At 35.0% G+C, this 23,750-nt stretch overlaps 1 protein-coding gene and 1 long non-coding RNA gene across 2 annotated transcripts in view; one reads left to right on the forward strand and one right to left on the reverse strand.

The window, feature by feature from the left end:
• Positions 1–8,354, forward strand: part of LOC136414362 (transducin beta-like protein 2) — a 31,644-nt gene extending 23,290 nt beyond the window's left edge. The window contains exons 4-8 of the mRNA XM_066398599.1: positions 3,932–4,152; positions 5,564–5,750; positions 7,519–7,710; positions 7,830–8,015; positions 8,071–8,354. Coding sequence (XP_066254696.1) covers positions 3,932–4,152; positions 5,564–5,750; positions 7,519–7,710; positions 7,830–8,015; positions 8,071–8,282 — 998 coding nt within the window. The 3' untranslated portion in view covers positions 8,283–8,354. The remainder of the gene's footprint in view (positions 1–3,931; positions 4,153–5,563; positions 5,751–7,518; positions 7,711–7,829; positions 8,016–8,070) is intronic.
• Positions 8,355–15,049: 6,695 nt separating this feature from the next.
• Positions 15,050–22,166, reverse strand: LOC136420156 (uncharacterized). The gene is made up of 3 exons (XR_010753159.1): positions 21,852–22,166; positions 20,461–20,699; positions 15,050–15,336 (listed from the first exon to the last, which is right to left on the reverse strand). It is a non-coding gene; the product is annotated as an uncharacterized lncRNA (long non-coding RNA).
• Positions 22,167–23,750: the final 1,584 nt, after the last annotated feature.

Raw genomic sequence — 23,750 nt, forward strand, 5'->3', positions numbered from 1 at the left:
CACAGTATTGTGGAGGTTTAGACTCAGGAAAAGTGTTTCATAAGATGTCCTGAGCTCTAAGTTTTCCTTTATGAGCCTCCTTCGGGGAACATTTGAAAGCTCACGTACTCGGAGTTTTGAAACATTCATAAAATGTGAATCTTCCCATTTTCTCTTCCTCTATTTCTCATATGCACATATCAGGAACAAGAAATATCAAAGTAAAATTTTTCTGGGTCACCGTTTCTCATGTGAGAAAAAATGGGTTATGCACGAAAATCTCTGTGCAAAGACTCCTCAGGAGTATATCTACTTACCATTTTATTGGACCCACGCACTAGTGAAAGTGCTGAAAGGAGGAAATTTCTCTTTTTAGTGCTATACTGTTAAGTAACAGAACAAATGCTTATATGAAAGGAGCATTGCAATGCTGTAATTAACCTTAATAATTTTTTTTTTTTGAACTTGGGATACTGTTAGAAAGCATAATATGCCCGTTTGTTATGACATCCTTTAAACGCCTTAATCATCTTCCACAGTTGTTCACACTTGTATCAGTAACCAAAGCTAAACATTCGTCCTATAGCTGCAATTCTAGACTTTGCCCGTAATCTTTTAATAACTAATTAGTGTTTTGTGGCATAGAAATTCTTTATCATTGACGCAAGATCAATTTCTCATTACATCATCATATCAACTGGAATTATTTAACAATGTAATATACGCACGGGTACTAAAATCCACGAAAACATTCGACCAATTATTATTATTTCGCGAAAAGCCTTGGCTTTATCGCATTCCAAAATCGCAACTAATTTTTTTAATGATATTAGATCTGTGTCATAATAATTGGTGTTTTCTCGCCGTGGTAGCAAAGGACGATAAAAAATGCAGAAAAATATTGGAAAAATTTTATTAATAAATGGACACTAGAAAAGGATAACAGAAAGAGTTGTGCCGGCGACCAAGCTTTTTAGTGCTGCCTTAATTCGGTACCACATAACCCAGATCAGTGCAATAAAGTGGTACTGCATATGCAATAAAACCGCTAATAACATTTTTGAACGTAGAACCATTGCGGCAGTACGTGCATGCCATTTTTTGCAACAATAATAATTTTCCTTGCGTTGAATGATAATTATTCTGTACTTGGGCCGTTATATAATCCTTGGAAGCGCATTGTTTGGTTCGTTATTATTATTATTTACACAATTATTCCGCCTTTATGAATGCATACGCCTCCCATAATTGCACAGCAAACATTTGGTAAAGCAGTGGCAGAGTGAAATTTCGAAAACTAAATAAGGTCAAAAACGTATTTGCCGTTTCAAAAAGTTTCATTTCATGAGTTTTGGTAAAATGTAACGGATTTTTTTCGATAAATTTTTCAACCCAATAAAAGTACAACTTTTGGATAATTTTTCATATATTAAAAAATTCGTATGATTACTAAGTACTTTTTTTTTTCAATCTTATTAATGTGATTAAACTCGCTTTATTTCGTCACTAGTACCAATACAATGGATGCTGTAATTCTGCACATACTGTGATTCTATACCTATTGCAATTCTACACATGTACAGGGTGTTCTATTTTTGATGGAGTTATTAAGGAATTTTGCTTAAAAATGGTTTATGAAATACTATGTTACTTTTTCAAGAATTAAATCATGATTCAAACAATTTTTTTATACGTCTCTTTGTTTCTCTAATACAGAGTGAAATTGAAATTGTTGCATTTTCGGACTCTTGTAATTTTTTTATTAAAAAGAACTTTGTAATGTTGAAAACGGATTTTCACAGATCTTTTTACGTAGATTTCAGTGGTAATATAAGATTCCTTATTTATCTAACAATTTTTAAGATTTTAAGTAAAAATCTTGACCTGAACTAACCTGAAATAATTAATAATTCTATGAGCATTTAAGACAAATATTATTTTATACTAGAACTAATAAAATCGAAATTTCTTTCGTATCCTGTGTCTTAAAAATCACATCATGCTTTTTGAAAAAAATTAAAAAATTAAAGTTAAAAAAGTAAAAATTAAAGTTGTTATTGTGAACACCCTGTATGCATTTTTAGCTAAATGAGTATTTCTGCCTACTAAAGGGATTTTATACGAGAATCCATCCTAAAATTATCAAAATCTAGCTTAAGCTAACTGTCATATCATTTTTTTATGAAGCACTGCAAGTGTTTAAAATTTCTTTCAAAACGTCATAGCTTCAAGTTACTATATCCCAGGGCAAAAAAATCTAGGACCTAACACAGGCTCAAGAGAGAATTCTATCATGGGAAAAAAACGTAGGTGGTCTCATTAAAAAAAATACACTTTATGTCCTGCTTTTTTGTGACACCGTGTACGGTGGCCCCTAATTGTAAAATTGACCTTCATTAGCCTCATACAGATCTCCATAATTAATTTTTATGAAATCACAAATTCACTTACAGGAGTCTGAGGGGCTGTCAAATGGACACCTTGTATATTAAATAATCAATTCAGTTCTGGTTATAAAAATTGACATCCATTTCCTTTAATTCCCTTGTGCTCAACTTGAATATGCAACGTCTTTTTTTCATCTTTTACCAATCTTCACAAAACCATTTGTTCCTAGTTAATTAATTTGGGAGTTTAATTAACAAACCAGATCTTGATGCATGTGATATATAGAAAAAAAATGAGAAATACACAATTTACTTAAGTTACATAGGATGGGCGATGAAGGGAAAGGGGAGTTGTATGGAAGTAAAGTATTAGATACTACTCTCCCTTTATTAAGTCGTTTATATTAATTTTTTTTTTCAAAAAAATGTCGAAATTTTTAATGTGCTGTTTATCCTGAGTCCTATGGAGTCATAAGCATTCTATGTCGATCTGAGATACCTCAGTAGTGGCCGCGGAGCCATGGAAAGGTACTTTGTTCGAACCGTCCTTTTCGGCACCAAAAAATAGCAAAAATTGAGGACCAAAGTGATGCTGTTTCCCAGTAAGTTTAAAACATATTGACATGCAGTTTGCGGCATTTAATAGAGCTCGTTGAGACGATAATTTTATTTCACTAAAAAAATCTTCAAAAAGACCCCCGACCGGACGGGTGGTGTGGGATTCATCAAAGTACCTACCCACTAAAAACCTTGGAATTTCTGTGTCCAAACCTACCACGACCCGGAACTGTCCCTGGAGGCTATACCATCAGTGTCGCAGAAGTGTACAATTTTAAAAGATATTTTGTATTAATTTTTATTAATATTATTACTTAAAGTCTTTAATTAATTAAAATTGTAATTTAAATTATAATCTTTATTTAATAATTAAATAAATTTAAATTATAATCTAAACATATCTTCATATGAATTCATTAATCTTAAGCTATTTTCACCACTGCTAGTTGATGCGTTCCACCACACACTCCACTCCAAATGGGCTTAAAATATAAGAATCACAAGTTTAAATCGCTTTCGCAAGTACTGATGGCAAGTTTTTTACAACATATACTTGTAAGATCAATTAGAGTTGTATAGAAACACAGGGATTCTTGTATATACTGTAGGTAACCCTATTGAAAACCGGTAGGCTGGACATACGTTCAGGAAACCAGGACCGAGAATTTTTTTTTCTTCCTCCTAGATACATATTTATTACCATTGATAATTCATATTCAACCCACGTCTTGTCATTCTTTCCTATTTTTGTTTCACAATGCAGATATAGTCATTAGTCTCAATACCAACGATTTATGATTTTACACTTCAGGACGCAGCATATTCGGGTAGGAAGTGCTCTAAATTTATATAAAACACAACAATAATATGTGGTTCATGCATAATTCCCTACATAGTTAAATAACAATAGGTGGGTTTATCAACTGCATTCCTACCCTTGAATGACAATTATTTAAGGTTCTTTGAATGCATAACATGGCAAAAACAAAATTTTCTTTCTTTTTTAGATAGGACCGTCTTCATTTGGGAAGCTAAAGACCTGGCGAATAAGGAAAGAAAATCCCTAAGAGTCAACGTAGAATTCGACTTCGCCACCCATGTGAAGTGGAGTCCAGATTGCAAAGCCTTCATCATTCATAGGTTCAACGAGAACTCCTTGGAGGTTTACAAGGTGGAGAAGAAGAAGGATGGCTGGTTGTCAGCTAACAAAGCTCTCACCTTTCCCAAGGTAGGAAGTCTTAATCAGTGATTATACCCAGTTGCAGGATTGAGTAAAAACAAATTGAAGTAATGAGATGGAAAGCGGTTAATGAGCATTCAATTCCCTATTTGTGGGTCGCCGTTTTTTTCGGCCTTGGGCGACCTGGGAGCATTGGTCGAGTTGCACAGACCTATTGCGAAGGCGAAATTGACTTTTTTGCAGTGGATAAATTATGGGAGAATTGGGGAAAATTATTGATGCAAAATAAAACATTCAAAGCACAATAACAATAATAATAATCATCATCGGTATTGCTTAAGTAGTCTGCTAAGTGTTTCTGCTATCTATTGTTATTATAAATAGATACTTTCAGTGACCTTATTGACAAGATACATAAATTAATAACCAACTGTAATTACCGCCAATAAATCATCATCCAATATTTGACCAATAAATTGTGTATTAACCGATAGAAAAGCTAAAATTAATGGGTTTTTTTGTGTTCAATAATCATTTTACCGTTTGTCTACAGTACCTCGTTTCAATTAGCCGCTATTAAAGTGGGTTATTTCCTAAAATAGGCATTTAGATCAGTTATGAGAGCTATTTGCTTAAAATGTACGATATATTCCGCATTTTCAAGGGTACCAAGGTAATTTTCCTGTGAAGAGTTCACTAATCATTGTACGTGTGATAGGTAAAATATAGTATTAGAGACTTTATGTTTTTTCCGTTGTTTTTTTTATTTATTTTTGTTACTTATTAGTCACGCAAAATTTTGTAGCGGTAATTTATTATCAAGTAATTTATAACTACAATTTATAATACAAGAGAAATGCAAATAGGAGAATTTCATTAAATTAGCAATGGAAAGAAACACGCTCTCACTATCTAAAGCACCAACACAATTTTTCGAATTTTAAACGGATTTTCGAAGCGGTTTCATTAAATAGCGATGATTGAATGAGTTTTGTTCCCAGTTTAAAAAAATATTTCGGGGTTATTCATAACTTATGATCATATTTGAGAACCGAAATTAACACCGGATTTCTCCTCGGAAAAGAATACTTTCCAGTTGTTTAATTTACTTCGAAAACATCTCGTTAGATAAAGAATTTCATGCTATTTCCCTTCCCGTTGGAACTGCTTTGTCAGGACACTAAATTAAAAAAAAAATTAGAATAACCCGAATTTAGTGAATGCCCCTGGGAATCTACTTTAAAGCCCGATTTCGCTTCGAAAAAAGGTTATTTTCAATTGTTCAATTTACTTACCAATTTTCATCGAACTGGTTAACGAAACATTCTCTGAACATGTGAACCTATTTCCACACCCTTACTACGTTCATAAACTAAATTTTAAGTAGGTGCCGAATTTAGGTGGCTTATTTTGCCAATATTTTTAATTATTAATAGTAATCCAGGAAATGTATTTTAAGGCCCATGAAACAGATGTAATTGGCATGGGTATCGCCAGTAATGGAAAATTCATCATGACCTGCTCTAACAAGACTGATCTGGTAATATGGGACTTAAAAGGAGACCAACTGGCTAAGGTGGACACTTTCTTGATGAGCACTACATGCGCAAAGATATCTCCTTGTGGACGTTTTGTTGTAGCATCAGGTAATTTTTTCACTCTGTTATCGTGAATAACCAGAAGTGTTGGAATTGAACGAACGATTTTTAAAATTTTATACAAATGCTCAATTTTAATTAAATTAACAATGTGCAACAAATTGTTCGCTATTCTCCAATTTGTGGTATATTTGTAGCTGTAGCAATGTGCTGTGAACTCATTATTGTCTGTAATGTTAACAGTAAGTCAATATAGAGGGTGTCCGGGAATAACGTTGAAATATTTTCGGAGGTAATTCTAGACATTAAAATAATAAAAGAAAGTTCTTATAAACATATTCTAAAAATTCCTTCTTAAAAGGGGTTAGCGCCTCTTAAAGGGGGAACTCTGAAGATGGTTTTTTCAAAACGATTTGCGTTAAAATTAGAAAATTTGGTATACTTTAATAAGTTGGAATGAAAAAACTGTTTTTGTGTTAATGATTACAGAGTTTAGTCAGAGGCGTCATATACAAGGGGTTTCTTACGTAAATGTTGCCCTAACTTTTTTGTCTCTGACATTTCTTAATTTTTAAACTCAAACTACTGAATCGCAAATCGTTTTAATTAAAAAAGGTCCTCTCATTTCAACTCGTTAAAATTTGTTAATATAAATTTGTTGTTAAAAAAATGTATTATTATAAATCGATGCACAATTACGTGGATATAGAAATGCATCTTAATAAACATAGCAGGCATCCTTGTAATAGAAATATTTTTTCGTTAGTCCGCAATAATAACAATATTATTAAAAATTCGTCACTTATTCACTCATTTTATTTATGTTGAAAATGGCCTTCGTTCATCTTAATACATCCTCTTACCCTTTTCTTTATAGATTTCGATGTTCATGTAATCGTGCATTGGTTTATAAAAAACTAATTATTTTGGAACACGATCTATCCTCACGACATGAAATAAGAGAATCTTTTTTTACTTAAAAATATTTGCGATTCGGTAATTTGAGTTCAAAAATTAATAAATGTCACAAACAAAAAAATATTAGGGCAATATCTACGTAAGAGACTCCCTATATACGACGCCCCTGACAAAAATCTGCAATTATTAAAAAAAAAGTTTTTTCAGACCAATTTATTAAGATATACCAAATTTAATAATTTTAGCGCAAACCGTTTTAAAACTATTGCGAAAAACCATCTTCAAAGCTCCCCATCTAAAAAGTTTTTGTCCCTTTAAGGAGCAATTTTTGAGATATGTTTATAAGAACTATTTTTATTATTTTAATCTCTAGAATCACTCTCCAATATATTGCAATGTTATTTTCGGACACCCTGTAGATTACCGCATTATTACAATAGAACTTATATCTAGATAACAGACCACTATTTTGTTAAACCTTACTGAGATCTAACACACACTTGCCCCTATGAGAAAGTGTGTTAGGTGTATTATCTAACGCATTCCTGCCCAATCATTTTGTTAGGCCTCACTTAGATCTATAATACTCTTGCCCCTTCTTTTTATTAAAAACTAATTAGAATAATATGCACAATCGCACATTTTCATGGTTAAGACAAGAAGAGAAAAGAGCACAATTTAGATGATACCATGCTGCAATAACACTTTGTATAGCTTCAATCGCGATTCAACGTCAAATACTTACCTACTTAACCTTTTTTGTAATTGTCCATGATTTGGACTTAGGTAATACAAAACAACGGTATGATTGATGATGTATCACCTAATTTTTAGTTTTTTTTAACGCACGAATATGGCACCAATTTCGAAACAGCGCTCATAATTTGCACCTATTCAGGTTTTACTCCTGAAGCTAAAGCATGGGAGGTAACCTTCGACAAATCGGGCGAATTCAAAGAGGTGAAGCAAGTACCACAACTAACTCTTGGAGGTCACACTTCCGGGGTCTATGATGTAGCTTTTGACGTAGATTCGTCCCATATGTCCACAGTTTCTAAAGATGGGACATGGAGGCTTTTTGATACCAAAGGTAAAATACCGCCACATTACCTCATTTCTTCGTTGATGCTGCAAACTAATCTAAACAACGACGATAGAGGCTTTGGTGTTAAGTGGTTCCAAAATTTGAAAATATTTCTGTTCAACTAGTGAATTACAAGCAAGGTCAAGATGCTAGACTGGACATATCTGGACATTATGAATTGGCCTCAAACAGCTCACTAGTTGCCTTATCACCCAATGCTGAAGTCTTGGTTGTTGCCAATGCAAGTGATCTCCAGTTTTTTTCTACCATGACTGGAAAGTTGGATTACACTATCGAAAACTTGTCTGAAGGTAAGATTCCTCGTTGATTTCATGATTTTCAAGCCTTTATCTTATGGCTCCACAGATCATATTAGCTCCCTTCTCTTTGATGCCTCTGGAAAGTATCTTTTGGTGGCTGCGGATAGGAAAATCCTGGTTTTCCATAATATAACTGGATATCGGTGTGGGATCGTTCACGCTAAAGAGAAATTGAAGGAGCACCAGACTTCGGCTACAAGAGAGAGGCTCCAGCAGCTCATCAAGGCTTCAGAGGAGTTTTTGAAGAATTTTGAGTAATTACAAGTTAATATGTGGAGTCTATTATCATTCCGTTTGTTCTTTGCATTTATTTCATATGGAAAATAAAAAAAATTTGCATTTTAATCAAGGAATTTTGCCAGTGGACGTAAAAATATTTATATATTTTTCTGCATCAACCTATGAAAACTCTGGCTATTTGCCCGTTTTAAAATTTATTCCCTTACAACTCTGCATTAGTAAGTCTTTTTATGCAGGAACAAGTACAACGTGCTTTAATTACTTCAATACTGCTAATCCTTTAATAAGAGGGCGATTCTAACATATTGACTGTTTTACTTTCAATAAAAATTAAAGATAGAGAGTAACAATTAAAACTAACCGAATCATTTATGGATATGAAGGAGTTCGAAGAAGCAAAGAGTAGATAGGAGCGTAAGAGGAAACTAACTTGAACTACGTCAATCAGAGGTCATCATTTGTAACGAATTCGACAGATCTTCAACAGAAACCTTACGCAATTTCTATTGAAGATCACTACGAATTATACAGGGTGTTTGGTAGAGCGATAGAAAGTTCTTAATGGTAGATGGGGTCTTTTTGAATCTATATAACCGTATTTGTCTGTATACAAAGTCTTATTGTTTTTCAAATATCGTCCGATAGGGAAGAGTGAGGAGAACAGAGTAAATGGGGTAAGTAAATGCATTAAAAATGGAAGGTATCATTTCAAAAATAAAATTAATTAATAGTAGTATTATTTAAATTAGAACTAGCGCTAGAATTTTTAAAATGATTAATACTTATTTATATTTAATGTCGCTGATGTTCTTGATGTGAGTAATATTTCCTTTTCTTTTTTAATTTTGTGAACTATAATTTTGACATAATGTCATATATTATTTTAAAGAGTATACAATTGAGAAGTTTTTAAGACTATTTAAATTTACCGAACTAACGCCACATTAGAGAAAAAAAATTAACTTCATTATATTAACAGAATTATTTCGTATAAAAATCTGAGAAGGTCGATATTTCAAAAGCAATAAGACTTTGTATAAGGATAAATATGGTTACATAGATTCAAAATGACCTCATCTATCTCCCATTGAAAACTTTATATCGCTCTACCATAGACCCTGTATATTTTGTTAATTTGCCGAAAAAACTGAAAAGAACCTCTACCTTCAAAGAAAATTTTTGTTTTCTGAAAAACAACTAGCGGATCGTTTAAAAATATTCAATGACTTGTTGATAACTTTTTTCTGGCGCGCCACTGGTCACTTCTTCCAAAAAAGCTGAATTTTGTTTTTTAGTTTAGAACCTTTTTCCTTTTTACAAATAAAAAATCTGTTACCATTTTTAAGTTATTCTCAATTAGGTATCTATTAGTATTTATATATGTACTATCGGCCACAAAAATGGTCGACCACGCTAAGGTTCAAAATCGCTTGACGCGTATTTCGAGCGAAGGCGCCTTATCAGTTCATAAAAAATGATCCACAATAAAAACGTTGTGTCGAGCGAATAAATTTAGAATTTTACATCTAATATCAAGTTTGCAAGAATATTTTCAGGCTCTTAATTTCAAATAAATCAATTCGGTTAGTAATTGTATGAAAACATCACATATTAACATTGAATTTTGTAAATTGCAAAAGTTGATATGGTTATATAATTGTTTAAGATGAAAACTAAAAAAATACATGTTAAATTCAATTATAACCAAGACAAACAATTTACAAAACACTGTAGAACAACTTACTAAACTTCAAGACTTTTATTAACAATAATATTTTGCTGAGAATTAGAAATGAACTAGTCCGACTGTTTCCTACCTCTCACTTAACAATCAAGTGATTTCTATGTCACAAAAGTTCTTTAGACAAAAGATGACATAAACGGCGTTTTTCGTAATGCGTACGTTAAAAGGGAAAATTTCAAGACACATTTTTTTCGGAAATACAGTACGATCGAGAGAAAATAAACTTAAAATTTATATAAATAAATGACAAAATAAAAAATAAACAATTCTAACAGCGGATTACTCCCCCATTGGCGTCGATGACATCTTGTAGCCTCCGGCCCATTAAACCTACAGGGTTTTGACACAAGGGTGAACCTCTAACCGCATTCCAGATTTGGTTGCAATGTGCCACCAAATCTTCGGTAGTACGTTCATTGTTATTGTGCCACCTTTGAACCATTAGGCCCCATAAATTTTCTATGGGGTGTAGGTCTGGTGAATATGCAGGCCAGGGAAGATTATTTATGTCTGGATGCTAGTGATACCAGCCCTTCACGATGTTTGCGCGATGTATCCTAGAGTTGTCATCAACATAATTGATGACAGGCATTTCTGCCACAGGATACAAAGTACGAACAGAAGGAAGCATAACTTCGTCGAGCATCCGAACGTACTCAATAGAATTCGCCCTTGTTTCAAAACTTGCCAGTTCGCCGGGACCATCAGCAGACATCCACCTATAGAAGTTAATCCGTATTCGGCCGGACCTTCTGTTCAATACAATATAGCGTTCATCGTATCGAGTATTATGAGGTCGCCATAAATGTAGCCTGCCGTTTTCGCTTGACAAAAAAGTTTTTTCGTCAGTAAAAATAGCATTTGCCCAATCGAAATTTAAATACTCTTGGGCAAATGCTAAGCGGGCCTGTTTATGTTGCTCTGTCAGAGCAAGTTTCGTTACTGGTCGCCGATTATGAAGACCCTCTTTATGAAGAGTCCTTCGGATGGTCTCCATACTTACATCCCAACGTACAGCGTACTGGTATGTTCGTCGGAAACCACATTCCCGAAAATCGACGACCAGTTCCTGCCGCTGGTCGTCCGACAACTTGGGGGGTCTACCAGGCCTGGGTCGCTCGTCTACGTGACCCTCGACCCCATAACGGGTGATCCAGCGATGGACGGTCTCCCTCTGAAACGAGATCAAAATTGCATGGGCAAAAAAAATGTTTAAAACCTCTGAAATTTGAGTTTCTGAACAGCTATTTTTCCTATATGTATAACACAACCGACGTCTCATAGATTTTTTGCTCAACTCAAGATGAAATTCTTGCCAGAAGTAACAATATAAACAAAAAAAGTCCCCAAATTTAAGCCAGTGATAAAGTTACCTTAATTGAAAAAAGACAATCTGATTACGTACCATAATATTCAACTCACGACTAATTTCGGAAATATTGCACCCCTGTTCGTACAAAAGCAATATATTATTTTTTACGTCATTGCTCAGATTCGGAGCCATTGCGCCTTAACGATGAACTGAGAAAATGCCAAAAAATAAAATTGTCTTGATGAATTGGGCCAGCAATACATGTTGCAAAATATTGATGTATATACACAAAAAAGAGGATCCAACAAAAAGTAATCTAGGTCAAGTGTGACAAAAAAAGGTATCCGACCCACAATACCTCAAGCGATTTTGATTTGAAACTGGTCGACCACTTTTGTGGCCGATAGTACATCAGTATTTTGCACACAAACATGTATTGCTGGGCCAATTCATTGAGACAATTTTATTTTTTGGTATTTTCTCAGTTTATCGCTAAGGCGCAATGGCTCCGAATCTGAGCAATGACGTAAAAAATAATATATTGCTTTTGTACGAACAGGGGTGCAATATTTCCGAAATTAGTCGTGAGTTGAATATTACGGTACGTAATCAGATTGTCTTTTTTCAATTAAGGTAACTTTATCACTGGCTTAAATTTGGGGACTTTTTTTGTTTATATTGTTACTTCTGGCAAGAATTTCATCTTGAGTTGAGCAAAAAGTCTATGAGACGTCGGTTGTGTTATACATATAGGAAAAATAGCTGTTCAGAAACTCAAATTTCAGAGGTTTTAAACATTTTTTTTGCCCATGCAATTTTGATCTCGTTTCAGAGGGAGACCGTCCATCGCTGGATCACCCGTTATGGGGTCGAGGATCACGTAGACGAGCGACCCAGGCCTGGTAGACCCCCTAAGTTGTCGGACGACCAGCGGCAGGAACTGGTCATCGATTTTCGGGAATGTGGTTTCCGACGAACATACCAGTACGCTGTACGTTGGGATGTAAGTATGGAGACCATCCGAAGGACTCTTCATAAAGAGGGTCTTCATAATCGGCGACCAGTAACGAAACTTGCTCTGACAGAGCAACATAAACAGGCCCGCTTAGCATTTGCCCAAGAGTATTTAAATTTCGATTGGGCAAATGCTATTTTTACTGACGAAAAAACTTTTTTGTCAAGCGAAAACGGCAGGCTACATTTATGGCGACCTCATAATACTCGATACGATGAACGCTATATTGTATTGAACAGAAGGTCCGGCCGAATACGGATTAACTTCTATAGGTGGATGTCTGCTGATAGTCTCGGCGAACTTGCAAGTTTTGAAACAAGGGCGAATTCTATTGAGTACGTTCGGATGCTCGACGAAGTTATGCTTCCTTCTGTTCGTACTTTGTATCCTGTGGCAGAAATGCCTGTCATCAATTATGTTGATGACAACTCTAGGATACATCGCGCAAACATCGTGAAGGGCTGGTATCACTAGCATCCAGACATAAATAATCTTCCCTGGCCTGCATATTCACCAGACCTACACCCCATAGAAAATTTATGGGGCCTAATGGTTCAAAGATGGCACAATAACAATGAACGTACTACCGAAGATTTGGTGGCACATTGCAACCAAATCTGGAATGCGGTTAGAGGTTCACCCTTGTGTCAAAACCCTGTGGGTTTAATGGGCCGGAGGCTACAAGATGTCATCGACGCCAATGGGGGAGTAATCCGCTATTAGAATTGTTTATTTTTTATTTTGTCATTTATTTATATAAATTTTAAGTTTATTTTCTCTCGATCGTACTGTATTTCCGAAAAAAATGTGTCTTGAAATTTTCCCTTTTAACATACGCATTACGAAAAACGACGTTTATGTCATCTTTTGTCTAAAGAACTTTTGTGACATAGAAATCACTTGATTGTTAAGTAAGAGGTAGGAAACAGTCGGACTAGTTAATTCCTAATTCCCAGCAAAATATTATTGTTAATAAAAGTCTTGAAGTTTAGTAAGTTGTTCTACAGTGTTTTGTAAATTGTTTATTTTGGTTATAATTGAATTTAACATGTATTTTTTTAGTTTTCATCTTAAACAATTATATAGCCATATCAACTTTTGCAATTTACAAAATTCAATGATAATATAGTGATGTTTTCACACAATTACTAGCAGAAATGATTTATTTGAAATTATCATCCTGAAAATATTCCGGCAAGCTTGGTATTCGATGTAAAATTCTAAATTTATTCACTCGACACAACGTTTTTGTTGTGGATCATTTTTTGTGAACTGATAAGGTACCTTCGCTCGGAATACGCGTCAAGCGATTTTGAACCTTAGCGTGGTCGACCACTTTTGTGGCCGATAGTATGATACACAAAAAGGAGGATCCAATAAAAAGTAATCTAGGTCAAGTGTGACAAAAAAAAGGTATCCAACCCATAGTACCGCAAGCGATATTAATTTGAAACTGGTCGGCCACTTTTGTGGTCGATAGTACATAATTGACTCATAAGAAATAATATGTATTACTATGTCTATTATAAAATGGGGCATGAATCTAGAAAAAGTATCACCCGGAACTTTGAGATCTAGAAAAAAAAATGTTTATAATTGACACCCAGTATTTCGGAAATGAAGGGTTTGCAGATCTCTGTTTCTTGGCATTTTACGCCTTTTCTGCTGCTAAAATTATATTCCTTGAGTGATTCTATGATATAAAATAATAGATTTTAAGACTGTTCATTATTGGTTTTTGCAGCATGAAAAATTTGCCACGCTACTGACTCTATCCTAAATTCTTGCTGCCCCTGATAAGAAGTCGACCTAGATAATAATAATTCAAGAATTAAATCAAAGCAAAGAATAAGAGAATAGGAATTTTAATTACTTAGCCGCATGTGAGACCTAACAAAACTAAAAAGATCGATATACTAAACCGTAAATAAATCGTATGCAAAGCAAACACTACAATCAGAAATGCTTTATCAGCCTATACAAATCACTCAAAACTCTCTCTAATATTCGAAGAAATTGTTCTATCTATTTTGATAGTAAAAGACCCTTTATTATACTGTTTTACTGCCTACATAAATTGACTCATGGTCCTAATATAATAATACAAGTGAATTTATAATTCTAGTAAAATAAATCAGGATTGTTTAGTACGAAACTGACAATGACTGAATATTTACTTCCAAACATAGATTTCCTTAAAGAAATTATGAAGTCAAATTATTGACAAATTAATATGAATTCGAACATAAAACGTTGTACGTAATGTGTACGTAATGAGGTTTTATTCGATTGATTCACTTATGGCTGATCGAGCCCATAAACTGATTTGTTCCAAAACACCTTGTATCACATCGATATTACATAATTAACCATTATGTATTGAAACTGAATTAACTCTCTGGTTCTTGATGTATATACATCCTGTACCGTTTTAGTTAAATATTTGGAGCACAATTCAACATTCCTGTCGTGATATAATAATCTTACGTCATAGTTACATAATCTGAGACTTTCTGGAAAGATTAAAAGCAGGCATTAGAACGAATAATAAATTATTGGAAAAATTTATGATTGGAGACCTCCACAAAATACCTGGAACATTCCTGCAAAATAAATCACCACATTATCATTATATTAATTTATAAATTAAGGACGTAATTTTATGTAAATTAAAAGGTTATCGATGTATAAATAATATTTTAGTATGCATTAAATATGGTGTAAATAATAAACATTTTTAATAATATTTCACTGACTCAATTTAAGCCAAACTGTTAGTCGACGATAGTAAAATCATATATACGAATACTAAGTTGGTTAAACTTTCAATATAAGACACATTTGGCTATCGAATTCCTGCAATTTGTGCTAAAGGTGGTCTTCGGGTTAAGTTTTCTTGTTAATCTCAATCTTCCCTGTCACAAGAAGGGCGATCACCACTATCACTGCTATGATTGCTAGGATGATCGCAAGGCACACCACTCGCATAACACATGATAACCTAAAAAAAACTTTAATTAAGCACAGTGTAACATGTCTACTTCTTAAGAATTATTTTCAACCGTAATTAAGCTGTGACTAAAACGTTTTAGGACAACATTTCAAGGACGTTTTAAAAGTAAAAGTCGGATCAAAGGCTGGTGATCCAGAATGCTATGTTGGAAGGTTGAAAATATGATAGAAAAGGAAACATTTAATACTTTGGCTCGTATGTTCTCGAATAGCTTCAAAACTGTTAGTCCAGATGTTCAGCAGAGATGAATGCGATGTCCGTTTAGATTCAATCGATATGCGACATATGTCCCCAAAACTTATGCCAAGTTGAAGACGAAGAGTTCAAAAGAAATAAAGAACTAAAATTTTCCATTAAACTAACGGTCAGTCATATACAGGGCGATTCAAGAAGGTGGCTCGCCCTTATAACTTTTTTGTTTTTAAACTTAGAAAGTTGAAATTTGGAGGGAAGCTATATACGAATAGAGCCGATTGATTGACATTAATGACGTTTATCTAGCATTACCGGTTTAACCGGAAATGACCTCAATTTTCGATTTTCAAAAGTAATGCCCTATAAATATTTTCTTTTTTGGAATCTAGAAGTCATTTTTAGTCTAAAAATATGTCATTTAAAAAAAAATTGTTTTTTTCATGTCGAGCTTCAACACTGAGGTATATGTATGTGGGATCCGCGTGTCAGACCGCTTAATGTACATAGTTTGTAGATATCCTGCGATAAGTTAGGATTAAGGATTAGGGCATGAGGGCGAGTTACCCCTAAGGTACGCCCATGGTTGGCATTACCCCGTAACCTGGGTTTTTTTCCACGATGCTCTGTTGGCATGGGAAGTACAATGCTGGTTCCCTTTGGCGAGGTCTTCGCCAAGGGCTGGGTGTCAGATGTGGACGCAGCGGCTCCGTGCGGAGGACTGTCCCAATGCCTTCAAGTATTGTTTAAAGGGTACGCCCATGGTTTACGATCATGGATGTTCATACTTAAGACTAGAGAGAAAGCGGATCGCCCTCTTTTTCCTGGCTTCCTAGTGGACTGAAGACTCAGGGGTCGTGCCCGCGCTTTTTTACTCAGTTTTTTATCTAATATATTCATATCGTTAAGTTAACGTGGCTATCATTGAAAGATCCCTAACTATCCCTAAAACACAATTGCCGAAGCTCCAATTAATAAACCCCTAGACAACGGAAGAAAAACCTACATTTTGGGGGCTCGTCCGGGATAAAACGTGGAACGGGATAGCACGTGGTACGGGATAAAGCGTGGTACGGGATAGCACGTGGTACGGGATAGCACGTGGTACGGGATAAAGCGTGGTGCGGGGTAAGTGGTAGCAACAAAGCTATAGAGCGACGAAGACGCTAATCACGCGGAGGGTGATAGCAACCAGGCTATTTGAGGGCGACGACGACGCTATCTCCAAATTGAAGCGGTGGTGCTAATAGCAAGATAGTGCTAGTGGAGTGTAGTGCGGAAGTGTCCACGTAGGTTGCGGAAAAGAGCAATTAAGGTAGGATTAGTCCTTAAGTTTTAGGAAACAGAAAGCTGGTTACTGTTATTAACGACGAGCTGTGCCAGCAGCAGAATTGCATTGAATTGTATTAGATATTGGTGAACTGTAGATTTTACTAGTTTCTTTGTTAACAAAGTAGGTCCAAATTTTTGGGAGCATCCTTTGTTAATTCAACGTAAGGAGCAACGTGCTTGATATTTCGTTATTTCTCAGAATAAAACGATAGTGATCCTCACACTTAAACATGGCTACTTTGGGAAGCATTGAGGACATTGCACATAATATTAAGAAATCTAAGCTGAAGGCAGTTCAGGCGTTACATGTTGCTGCTTACGGTGAAGAAGCTCAGCCTAGGTTAACTAGGAGAAACTTAAGAAAATTTTCTGGGTTTAAGCTAGACAAGGAATCGGTAGAATATTTAGCGAGAGTAAGCGAAATTGAAAGACAGTTAAATGCAAGCGATCTGACAGCGATTTGCCACATTCTGAACTTAGACTATGCGGGAAAACCAGTAGACGTTCTAGATCGAGTATGCTCCTTCCTGAACAATCTAACAGTAAACAAGGATACAGGCGACGATCTAGAGGATGGCGAGACAGAGGACGAGGCTGTTGAGCACTCGGAATACGAGGACGAATCCGAGAGCGAGGATGAAGGCAGGCGAGGGAGTTTAGTTCAATCGCAAACTCGCACAACGACCAAAAGACGCGGGAATAACTCTTTCAGTCTGAGCTTCCGCGATATAGAAGACAGCATCAGGCCATTTGATGGCAAGGATGGCTACCCTGTAGGAAAGTGGGTTAGGGACTTCGAGCGAATGGCCAAGCTCACGGGCTGGAACGAATTGCAAAAGCTAGTGTTTGCACAGAAATCTTTAACGGGATTGGCGAGACTGGTCGTCCAATCTGAACAAGACATTGAATCTTGGGACGCTCTGAAGGACAAACTTGTTACTGAATTTGAGGTGAAATTTAGCAGTACCCAGATTCACCAACTTCTAATGTCACGCAAAAAGGATCAATCCGAGACTGTCCAAGAGTACGTACTGGTTATGCGAGAAATCGGAAGCCGAGCGACTTTAGAGGCTGAAGTCACGATACAGTACATTATTGACGGGATTCCAGATGATTCGGCGGATAAAAATATATTGTATGGAGCTAGCAGTTTTACTGAATTCAAAGAGAAGGTCAAGCTGTATGAGCGGATTAAAACAGGAAGAGGTATGTCTCGCTCAGAAGGAGTCCCACGAGGCAATGGCCAGGTTGAACGGGTTAACCGCACAATTATACCTGTTCTCACCAAACTAAGCATCCATAATCCCAGTAAGTGGTACGAGAAACTAGATAAAGTCCAAGGTGTTCTAAATTCTACTCTGCAACGAAGTATCGATACTACACCTTTTGAGGTATTATTTGGCACCAAAATGAAATACAAGGAAGAAATACGGATTAAGGAATTGATAGAGCAAGAGGTAATAAAGAATTTCAACCAGCAGAGGGAAGAATTACGTAAGGACAGCAAGAAACAAATTTTGAAGGTCCAGGAAGAGAACAGGAAACAATATAATTTAAGAAGAAAGAAACCACAGAGATACAAAGTGAGGGATCTGGTCGCCATAAAGAGAACTCAGTTTGGTGGGGGATTAAAGTTGAGCAGGAAATTTCTCGGCCCCTACGAGGTGACCAAGGTTCTGTCAAATGAAAGGTACGAGGTCATGAAAGTGGGAACACACGAGGGACCTGGGAAGACATCCACTTGTGCCGAATTCATGAAGCCATGGATCGAGAACGGTGATGAATCCGGGGCGGATGCATAGTCAGGAGGGCCGAGTGTGGGATCCGCGTGTCAGACCGCTTAGTGTACATAGTTTGTAGATATCCTGCGATAAGTTAGGATTAAGGATTAGGGCATGAGGGCGAGTTACCCCTAAGATACGCCCATGGTTGGCATTACCCCGTAACCTGGGTTTTTTCCACGATGCTCTGTTGGCATGGGAAGTACAATGCTGGTTCCCTTTGGCGAGGTCTTCGCCAAGGGCTGGGTGCCAGATGTGGACGCAGCGGCTCCGTGCGGAGGACTGTCCCAATGCCTTCAAGTATTGTTTAAAGGGTACGCCCATGGTTTACGATCATGGATGTTCATACTTAAGACTAGAGAGAAAGCGGATCGCCCTCTTTTTCCTGGCTTCCTAGTGGACTGAAGACTCAGGGGTCGTGCCCGCGCTTTTTTACTCAGTTTTTTATCTAATATATTCATATCGTTAAGTTAACGTGGCTATCATTGAAAGATCCCTAACTATCCCTAAAACACAATTGCCGAAGCTCCAATTAATAAACCCCTAGACAACGGAAGAAAAACCTACATGTATTAGGCACAATTTTAGATCAGAATTATGGGGAAAAAGACTAATTTGTCATTTTATTGAGTGCTTTTTCTTTTATAAGCAATTTAAATACCGAAAAATAGTTTTTCCCATTTACTATTTATTTTTAAAAGAGTTATGAAATTAAAAAATCTCAAACTTTTACACCCTGTATCTCGATAAGGATGTATTTTAGGAATATAGTTAATGCTACACATGTAAGGGAACGTTGGATATTTTCTGCCATAAGAAATACAGGGTTAGGTAAATTAAGGCAAATTTGTGCAGTTTAATGCTCACTTATTTAGAATATATTTAAAGTTTTAAAAAACTCGAATACTTTCGAAAAATAGAATGTTTCAAATTTGTTTGTTTTATTATTGATTTATTCTATATCTAGATTACCTTTATTTCTGCAAAACTGTTTATCTATTTTTCTACAAAGCAACAATTTTCCTAATCTTAATACTTAGAAATATTTAGTACTTTTTACTTGTCACCTTTGATTAATTAGATATTCGATGTAACCTCACCTTTAAAGATAGCGATAAGTTTACAGTTTCCTGGCTAATTGCACGTTCATAAAAATATATCCAGCAAACAGGTCAAACCTGTGTTTAATGACTTGGTAAACATCCTATTAATGACTATAAGCATACAGCTAATGCATATTACTTTCCTGGAGTAAATGATTTTTATTTCATACATTCCAGACAGATTTGTTTATTGCATTGAATTGTGCTAACTTGCAGCCGGTAAATCGAATATTGCAGCACTTAATCTTGTAACGTTGTCGCTAGGGAACCTTACCACACTTTAAAAAAGTACTAGACTCAACTCCTGATGTCACTTTGTTGTTCGTAAAAAACTCGTATTGTAACAAATCGGCTGGAAGACTTATCAATGTAAATTGACGTACTATTGTAAATGGCTATGCGCTTAACTGGCAACTGATTCTCGCAGATATCTTAGCATTTCCATGACAACCAGGTGTCATATAGGCAGGAGTAATGGATTTATAGAATCTTATATTTATTGTGTCTTACTGCTGCTTTTTTTAAGGTTTTTTTTTTAAATGAAATATTAAAAATCTGCTAATCTAAATTAATAAATTATGTATTAATAAACACTAATAACTCAAGACGTTCTTTCGTTGTTAGTGATTAAAAAAAACAAAGGAGAACATGAAAAAACAGTTGGTAGATAATTATGCACTTAACAAAAAGAACTAGGTACTTACGCATCACAAAGAAAACAACAACCCATCTTCTCCTAAAGAACTTCTGCACTTCTGTTGATCAAATCTTTGGAGATACTAAGATTTTCGGTACTACGCTTGTTACAATCAACTTTAAGCAAGTGATATTATTGCTCATGCAGCCTTGAAGAATGTATTGACTACTAAGATTGTTGGGAAATCACAGTCTATTAGTAAGTAAAAACAACGCACGATGTGGTCTCCTATCTGCTACTGGCATACTGCAAAAGTGAATACAACATCCCATTAAGTAGGAACAGGAAAAACAATTTTTTGATTAAATTATATTTAATTGAACTAGCCGTTTATTGGGTGATTACGGTGTTAGTATCATTATCTCACACGTCTGAGCTAATCTGTGTATTATCAAATTGATATATTGGTAAAGGTTACTAATCAATTTGATATACATTTAATGTTAGAAGAAGAGGAAGTTCTAGAAACGTGCCTAATAAACTATGTAATTAAATATCATTTTCTAGCAGCAAGGCTGGTATGATACGAGCGCCACACTATTTTTGCACTCGTGAAACACGATTTTCTGTAATCGTATAACATTGTTGTTGCCCCCGTAAAATTTTATGTTCTATAGGAAAACTAGATGAATAAATCACTAGGCAGCTGAAATTTTTTAGTTCGAAGTTGACAAACTTTAAAATAAAATGATATGTAAGGAATGATTGAAGAAACCTGAAAGCTCATGAATTGGAAAATTTTGTACTAACAAATTGTAGTTTTCGGTCTCAAAGTATTTTTTTAACTATCTTTTTTGTGTCTTTTATTCTTTTTATTTTATTTCATTTTGGTTTATAACTTATATATCTGACGATCGCTGTTTAAAAGAAACCGAATTTACAACCTCAACATTCGATCTGGCTTCAGTGCAAATTCCGAATGTCAGCATTAATGTACAGAAAGGTCAGCATTAACGTCCAGAAGCGTCAAATATTTTTCGGCTGAGCTGTCAACCGAACTCTTCCTATTATTATCATTTTTGAGTTTTGATTGTGATCATTCAGCGTCAATAAAAAAACTAATATAAGATACATTGTTCATAAGTCTCTCATCCATAGAGAACTTGTCGCTTCGCTCGTGCGATAATGTAAAATTGTATCTTAATGTAGTGTTTACATGTAAGTTCTATTACGAAAATTAAATAATACAGAACTAAGTGTAGGTCCCCTCCTATGTAGCGCCAATGGCCATTACTAAAGAAGTTCATAAAAGGGTATTGCCACTGCATATTGTGGGATATGTGGCGAGGCAGCAATATTGACGAAAATATAAAGAATCCAAGTTAGAGCTATTAACATTTGCGTTGAGGTTATATATTATTTGTTATACCTAAATAAACAACATTAACATTCACTTACTCTAAGAGGTTTTTTCCGACCACCATGGACAGGCACAGAAAATCAGACCGAAAAACCTATAATACACCGCACTATAATCGAATAAATAATTAAATTAACAATAAATGACTCTAATGCATCAGACCATTTTAATGTCCACTATATCTACATATCAAAGGCAATAGAGTGTAAATCTGGTTTTAACACAGTCTCACTCAACAGCTTGCAGTACATTGAATTGCTTGTTGATTCTTTTGTTCCCTTGCCGTAGGATGGAAACCGGAGCATAGGCGGGGTTATTCGAATTTCCTTTTTTCACTTTGTCCAGAAATAGATCTTATTTTCAAAATTTCAATACCGAATATTAGAGATTCTTGTAAAAAATAGCCCAAGTTTTAAGATGATGTGCGTTACTACAAAAAAAGTAAATTAGGTTGACTTACATCTGAAGATGTTCTTTCTTTTTTTTTGTTCTTGTTTCGCCACTGGCGACTTATGTTCTATAATTAACATCTTTAGTCACTTAATTAGCCCCCTAGATCTCTAAACTGTTTTTTATTGCATGTATGAGCTCAGGACGGGAAACATAATATTAGCTTAGACGTGGTGTAGTCATTAAGGTATCCAAATTTGTACTATAGTCATAGATTTATGCAGCAAAGAATATTACAAATAGTATATGGCGGGGCGATTTACTTTTTTGTAGCAAAATTAATTTGTTCCTCGACATACAAGGTATTAAATTTCCAGATTCTCTTAAATTTTATATAGTTTTTTTTCAGTTTCTACGTATAAAATTCATACGATTGCCATCAACAAATTTTTATAATAATATACTGAGTGGTACTCTTCCGGTGGTTAGGCCCACTTTTATCCACCCAAAGTTTTCTGCAGTGCGCCACTGATGATACATACCATGAAACTTCAATATCTTTTTCATTTAGGAACATCACTCTAATTTTTATCGATGTCGGGCACAGTTGTTGAATTCTTTGTAGAACTGTTATTCAAATATGTAGAATTTATTGGACCAGATCCCATTTTTTTATTTGTATTTTCTAATCCGAATGCTGAGAAATTATAATAAATATTGATTGTGCTCTCGATTGTTCTTGCGAGTAATTAATCAAATATATGAAAAAACCTTTTTTCAGTTCGTATTTGGAAACTTAAATAAAAAAGCTGAGATCTGTGCTAAATTTGAACAGAAATCGTATACATGGCGATAAAAAAATCTACATTTTATTTTTTCCTATTTCGCATATTATTCTACATATATTTTTTAAATTACAAGAAATTTACAGCGATGTATAAGCTGTAACTTATAAGTCATGTGCCGCGCAATTTTAACACTCTGTATCTTGGAAAAGAAGCGTTTTCGGACTTATGTTTATATGAATGTATATATCGATATAAAATACGCTGTTAAATAATTAAAAAATAATTGCATTAATTTCTAATCGTCCTATGTATCTTCAGACTGATAAATTTTTACGCCGCCTACTTTTCCAAGTAAGACTTCAGAAAAATCACTGTTAAGTTATGTTTGGGACACCTTGTATAGAATAGGGTAGATATAGTTTGTACGAGGAAAACTGATTTGGAACTGTGTAGAAAGTTAAAATTCGAAAAATCTGAGTTGTGGTCGATAGCAATAAAAATACATATACTCGATTTAAGATATGTATGTATAAGAATGGCACATCTAACATGTTCTTACATTTTTTTTGTTAGCATATAACGTGTTCGTAAGTTTTATTTATGCGCAATGTGCAAAGTATTTGTGTGCAGCGTGAACATTTTTGCAAGATAGGCAGCCAGGACTTAAAATCGGTGATGCCACATTTCCGATTTCATGGCTTCATAGTGAGCGGATTACTAATGACATATGACGTGAAATGTACTTGTAAACATCAAAAT

The sequence above is a fragment of the Euwallacea similis genome, chromosome 1 (assembly GCF_039881205.1).
Source record: "Euwallacea similis isolate ESF13 chromosome 1, ESF131.1, whole genome shotgun sequence".
Classification (NCBI taxonomy): Eukaryota; Metazoa; Arthropoda; class Insecta; order Coleoptera; family Curculionidae; genus Euwallacea; species Euwallacea similis.